General features: G+C 42.0%; 1 protein-coding gene across 1 annotated transcript in view; it reads left to right on the top strand.

Annotated features, from left to right (window-relative positions):
• Positions 1–5,681, top strand: part of LOC134023105 (guanine nucleotide-binding protein G(i) subunit alpha-2-like) — a 48,667-nt gene extending 42,986 nt beyond the window's left edge. Inside the window, 5 exon segments of the mRNA XM_062464952.1 lie at positions 1,894–2,022; positions 3,817–3,946; positions 4,195–4,348; positions 4,457–4,669; positions 4,803–5,681. Of these exon segments, the coding sequence (XP_062320936.1) occupies positions 1,894–2,022; positions 3,817–3,946; positions 4,195–4,348; positions 4,457–4,647 (604 nt within the window). The 3' untranslated portion in view covers positions 4,648–4,669; positions 4,803–5,681.
• Positions 5,682–6,000: the final 319 nt, after the last annotated feature.

Below are 6,000 nucleotides of genomic sequence, written 5' to 3' on the forward strand. Positions count from 1 at the left end.
GGGGGTTCAGACCTGCTGTTTTGCAATGCAGCACAGGGGGGATTCACAGACTCTGATGGCTTCATAGCCCACTTAAATCTATATGGTTGTTTTAAACACCTAGCCCCCCTCCTCCCATCGATATCTTAAAGGGATTAAGAGATCTAACAGGCATGCGCTGTGCCTTATCACTCCGTAGAGAAAGCAATTGCTTTTCAAATAGGGGTGAGCTAGTCTCTGACCTTCTAGGAATTTTGCAACAGCTTATTTACCTCGAATCAATCTTTGGATGAGAGGAGTCCTAGTTGATGTCATAAATAGAATCAATCCACTTCAAAGTTAGGAAGAAGCGTTTTTGTGGTTCACCGTCAGAAGGAGCTTGTTTGTTTGGAGGAAATGCCTGTTTAGAAAAGAGATACATTGTGTATATACATTGTGCCATTGTGAATTTAAGACTGTGTTTGTTGGTAAAAAAAACTAAGAAGCGTTTCATTGGATATATTTTCACAGGGATAAATGTCATATTTAAACCCTCAGTAAACACTTGTTTTGTTTTCCAGGGTTTCATTGTCTAATCGGCAGGTTTGCTTTTTCTCAGGGTCCTACATGTTGTAGCTTAGACTTACTCAAAACGTTCTGTGTTTTACACGCACAAAGTCTATTAACCCTTACTCCCACCGTGAGATTGTCACTGTTACAGAGTGTGTCATAAAAAGCTCTACAATATGGTGTTTCGCAAATGATTGCCTTGCAGTCTGCTAAATATTAATACCAGCAGTAGGAGTTCCATTGTTTTTTTTTCTTACATTACAGTCTAATCATAACTTCTAATCCCCCTTGCTCTGCTGGGCTCTTATGAAGAGCAGCTGTGGTGTACAATACGCTTGTTATTAGAATAGGTCCAGAGCTCATGGGCAGTTCTTCAGCCATCTCTCTGCAGTCTGATGCATGTTAGGATGAAGCTGTGGGGGCTTTACATGTGCTCAGACTGGGGTTAGGCAGGGATTATGGCTAACAGTGTGCTGCGAGATTGAGATGAATTACTTTGGTATAGTACCACACCCTATGCTGATAATAATAACAATAATATTATGCATGATAATAAAAAATATAAAAAAATTATTTCGCTGCAGATCTAGGTTACTTAGTTTAGAGAGAGACAAAGGTAAGAGAGAATAATCCAGGGTAAACTTGTTCAAATGAGGTAAAAGTGACGAAAACTCAGGAGGTAAATTCTGAGATTTCTGACAGCACCAAACACTAACACAATACAAGCTCAATATAGTGTTCTCCATTGATTTATTTCACTTCCTGAAAGTTACATTAAACACCACATCATGCTGTTGTCACTGCTCCTCCTGCTCCCCTGTTTTTCCCCTACCCCCCTTCCTAATTAGGTTGTCAATCACCAAATAAGGACCAGGAGGTGTCCTCTATATTCAAATAGCTCCACAGACAGCTGCTAAACAGATGTGATGTCGCCTAAAAACAAATACTATTTCTATGAATAAAGACCTGACAACCAATGGCCTCTCTGCCCTCTTTGAGAAACACAAGAGAAGTCTGACGTTAATGACTAGCTATTGGATTGGGCAAAGTGCCCTGCCTGTCTGGGCTTCACCTCACTGAGTAATACAATAAAGGTTTTTTTCTCCTCTTGCTAAGATCTAATGGACACTGTCATTGCCCTGCTGAGAGAAAGTTATGTTTGTGTGTATGTGTAGAGGTGTTCAGCATGTAAAAAATATTAAAAGGAAAATGCATTGTCACCATGTAGTAAGTAAAGGGAGGCCCTTTACTTTAAGGTACATTTTTTCCTTAAGGTCAGCATGCATGCTGCTTCTAGTACCTCACCTCTGGTTCTTTCAGGTTTGTCTAACGTGTGTGTGTGCGTGTGTCCACCTTGTCTTTCAGCTACCTAAACGACCTGGAAAGGATAGCCAAAGCAGACTACATCCCAACACAGCAGGACGTGCTGCGGACCCGAGTGAAGACCACCGGCATCGTGGAGACACACTTCACCTTCAAAGACCTGCACTTCAAGTGAGACAACCACCTGCTTTTTAAACAATTAACAAATATCTACGTGTACATGCGTTTGTTCTTTTGGGAGTTTGTGAATATCTGAAAAGGATCCTTTGTAAAACACAACCGCTTCAGTATTCAGCAGCCTCCTCCATTTCCAGCAGAGAGAGAGAGAGACAGCGAGAGGGTGAGAGAGAGACATAGGTTTGTTGCGGTGTGTTTCCTCTCTAAAGATGGTAGGTGGTGCTCCTGTAGTTAAAACTTGAGGTTGGACGCAGTACACGTAGCTGAGACCTCGCTACTGAGCTCCATTGTGAAGCCATCCCTCGCACCGTCGGCCAAACACAAAGGAGACCTCTGTCTCCCCTGTAGTCACTTCTCCCTTTTTTCGATACCAGAAGTCTACTCACTCCTCGCAGGCTCAAGCTTTTGCAGGGCGCTATGACTGACAACTTCCAGCTGAATGGCATTGTGTGCTTCTCTGCGTTTATCCTATTTCCATCGAGCGTAGGTGTGTGCATCTGGCTGTTTGTTGAGGCAGACAAGATGTACCATATGATGCGGTGCAGTTGAATTGTGAACTTGGGCGAGAGACAAGTAGAGCTTTTTAGATGTGAGCGTATCTTAGTCCCTCTTTTCCTTCTCATTGTCACCCCGAGGCATCAGAACTCACCAGGTAAGTGAATGGAGGCTTTAAGTACAGACTACTGAGGAGTTATAATGGAATGTCCCTGCAATCAGACATCAAATGGAACAGTAGGAAAGTTCATTACTTTTTCCAAAGTGCTTCTGAATCTATAGGTGTGAAAGCTTTGTCAGGGTATATATGAGTTTGTGTTTGTGCATGCATTTATGTGTGTGTGTGTGTGTGTGTGTGAGAGAGAGAGCACATTGGTATGTGTACATGCACTCGGTACCAAAATCCCCACACAGTTTCCATGCAGCTCATCATTGTTTTGCTGTAGTGATGGAATCAGGTTACAGTGAGGGTTATTATAGTTGAGGTGAGCCCCACACTCATTACAGCGGTGTGTCTACAGTGCAGTACTGTATGTAGTGCTGTAACAAGCTCCACTCAGCCAGCCAAACCTCAGCATTTCTGCTCATTATTGTGACTTGATCCAAACATGAACCGGAGCTCTTCCAGGCCACACCACATGATGGAGACAGACAAGACTTATGACAACCTGTCCTTTTATCAGTGTGATGTGGTGTCAAAACACTTTTTTGTGGTGTCAAAACAAAACATCTCCCTCTTACATGTTCTCCTTCTCACTCTCAAGTTACCTTTTGTAATGTATCTCAGTTGGGCAAAGCTTAGGCTGGCACTGCCTGCTTGACTGGCATCTTCTGTCCTTTCACCCACGTGCCAGTCTGCCATGGTCTCATGAATAAGTTATATGGGCACAGAATCAACAACACGACTCAGCCCTGTCTGTCTGCAGGCCCGCTGTCGCTACGGCAACGGCACTGTACCAAAATGCCAGGGAAATGACAAGGTCTGCGCAGCCACGAGGGGCCTTACTGTTGGAAATAAAGAGGGAGCTGGAGGACGGGGAATAACAGGAAGGCAGTCAGTACAGAAGAGAGGAAGAGCTGGTCTCTACAGACAGGATGGTGCATCCAAAGAGAGATCCTCATTCCGCTCCTGTCCTCTTGTCGCTAATAAACATCACAATACTGACGCCGCCACACAATCCTTTCCGTCTCAGTCCAGATAATAAACCTCTCCAAAGCAGTTATTGTTTGAATCCCTCAAACCACACAGGGACAGTAGTGAGCCTGACTGCTTATGTGCATCCCTCCCTGCAGGATGTTTGATGTGGGTGGCCAGCGCTCTGAGAGGAAGAAGTGGATCCACTGCTTCGAGGGAGTGACAGCCATCATCTTCTGTGTGGCCATGAGTGCCTACGACTTAGTGCTGGCTGAGGACGAGGAGATGGTCAGTATCTATCCTTGAGAAGAGTATTGTAGAGCATTAGCTGCTTCATAGCCACTGCATTGCAATGCTTTACATATTTTTCATTTCAGAAGGAAATTATCTCAGTTTGGCAGTATTCCCTCAGGATCATCTCAAATGAAATCGTTTTCGTCTCTCGCTCCTCTCATTTCCTCTCTGCCTCCTTCTCTCTCCCTTTAATTCTCCTTCATTTCTCCTAATTCCTTTCCTCTCATCTCCTGTCTTTTCAGAACCGCATGCATGAGAGCATGAAGCTGTTCGACTCCATCTGCAACAACAAGTGGTTCACCGAGACCTCCATCATCCTGTTCCTCAACAAGAAGGACCTGTTTGAGGAGAAGATTGCCCACAGCCCACTGACCATCTGCTTCCCAGAGTACACTGGTAGGAGATACTTGAACTTTACCATCACACAATCAACTCTAAGACCAATGCATGTGTATTAAATACGACTATCTATTAAACATGACTATCTTTACTCATGATCCACAGGTCCTAACAAGAATGAGGAGGCCCAGGCCTACATCCAGACCAAGTTCGAGGACCTGAATAAGAAGAAGGACACCAAGGAGATCTACACCCACTTCACCTGCGCCACCGACACCAAGAACGTGCAGTTCGTCTTCGACGCCGTCACCGACGTCATCATCAAGAACAACCTGAAGGACTGCGGTCTCTTCTAGTGCGAAGAGAGAGAGACGCTAGGTGAGAGAGAAAGGCACAGTCACACACGTCTGGACATGAATATGTCATGTGATGTTTTGAATGTGACATAGGAGCCTCTGGTGCATTAAATCTGTTTGTGTGTGCTTGTGTGTATGTGGGTGTGTCCCTTCAGATGACTTGAACAGTTCTGATGACCAGAAGGACAGGGAATTCACACGTCTTGAACGACTGCACTGGCAAACCATGATTTCTGCTTTGATCTGCTTTTGATAAAGACACCTAAGAGACTGAACTCGGCGAGCCAAGCAGAATTGTAACGATTGCTGATCCAGTTGCTCGTATTGATAACTCTGGGCTATGACCACAAATCATTTACTGTGTTTTTGTTGTTCTACTTTTACTTCATCCATTTCAATTATTAGAGGAAGCAAAGGAAATGTTTTTATATAAATGCATTCATTTTACTTTTAGAAAATCTGATGTGCAGATTCTATTAAACTTTTAATTGCAAAAAGCGAGGCACAGGCATGGACATAGAATATGATCTAAAAAGGAAAGTGCTTTTTTATAACGTTTACATGTGTTCTTCATTCATAGCCAAACCACATACTGTCCTGCATGTCTCAAAATGGCAAATATATTAGCTCAATAATCTGCACAAAAATATCTTAACATTCCTTTTAGAAAAATCTTTAAAAAATAAAAAATAAAATAAAAAAAGCTTCACAAGCAGGGGAAAAATGGCAAAACTGATATTTAAAGTATGTATGTATCTAACATTCTGTTTTTTTATAGTCCCAATTTCCATGTCTTTTGCAAAATGTTTGTGCGTTCACTTCAGTTTACAACAAATTCCTAGATATGCTTTCATCAGTACCGTCTGGCCTACCGTACGCCTCCATCTTCCTTCTGTTTTCTTCATACTGTCTAAGAATGCATTGATACATTATGAGAGACAAAAATCTAATTGAGAAAAAAGTTTTTGGTAAATATTAAATGCTTTAAAGTCCTATATGATGATTTAATTTAAATAAAAGTAGAGATCACCTGACCATTGTTTCATGTTTTGTGTTTATTTCATTGTTCAATTTTTACAAATAACTTTTTTACGCAACTCTAACCATGTAAAAAACTTTGTACACGCTAAACACATAACACGCAATATAGTATAATGAAAACTTTATAAAACAAACAGTTTTGGAGACGGTTAGTATTTTAGGAAAATTTTTACTGAACCTGCACATGATTTGCATCTAATCAAGTATCTAAAAATCATCTTATAGAGTTTGATCTGACATATTACTCAAGTTCACCATGGTCTGACATTATGTAGAAGAACCTTGTGGAAGTTTCAAACACCATCATATGTC

The sequence above is a fragment of the Osmerus eperlanus genome, chromosome 1 (genome assembly GCF_963692335.1).
Source record: "Osmerus eperlanus chromosome 1, fOsmEpe2.1, whole genome shotgun sequence".
Taxonomy (NCBI): domain Eukaryota; kingdom Metazoa; phylum Chordata; class Actinopteri; order Osmeriformes; family Osmeridae; genus Osmerus; species Osmerus eperlanus.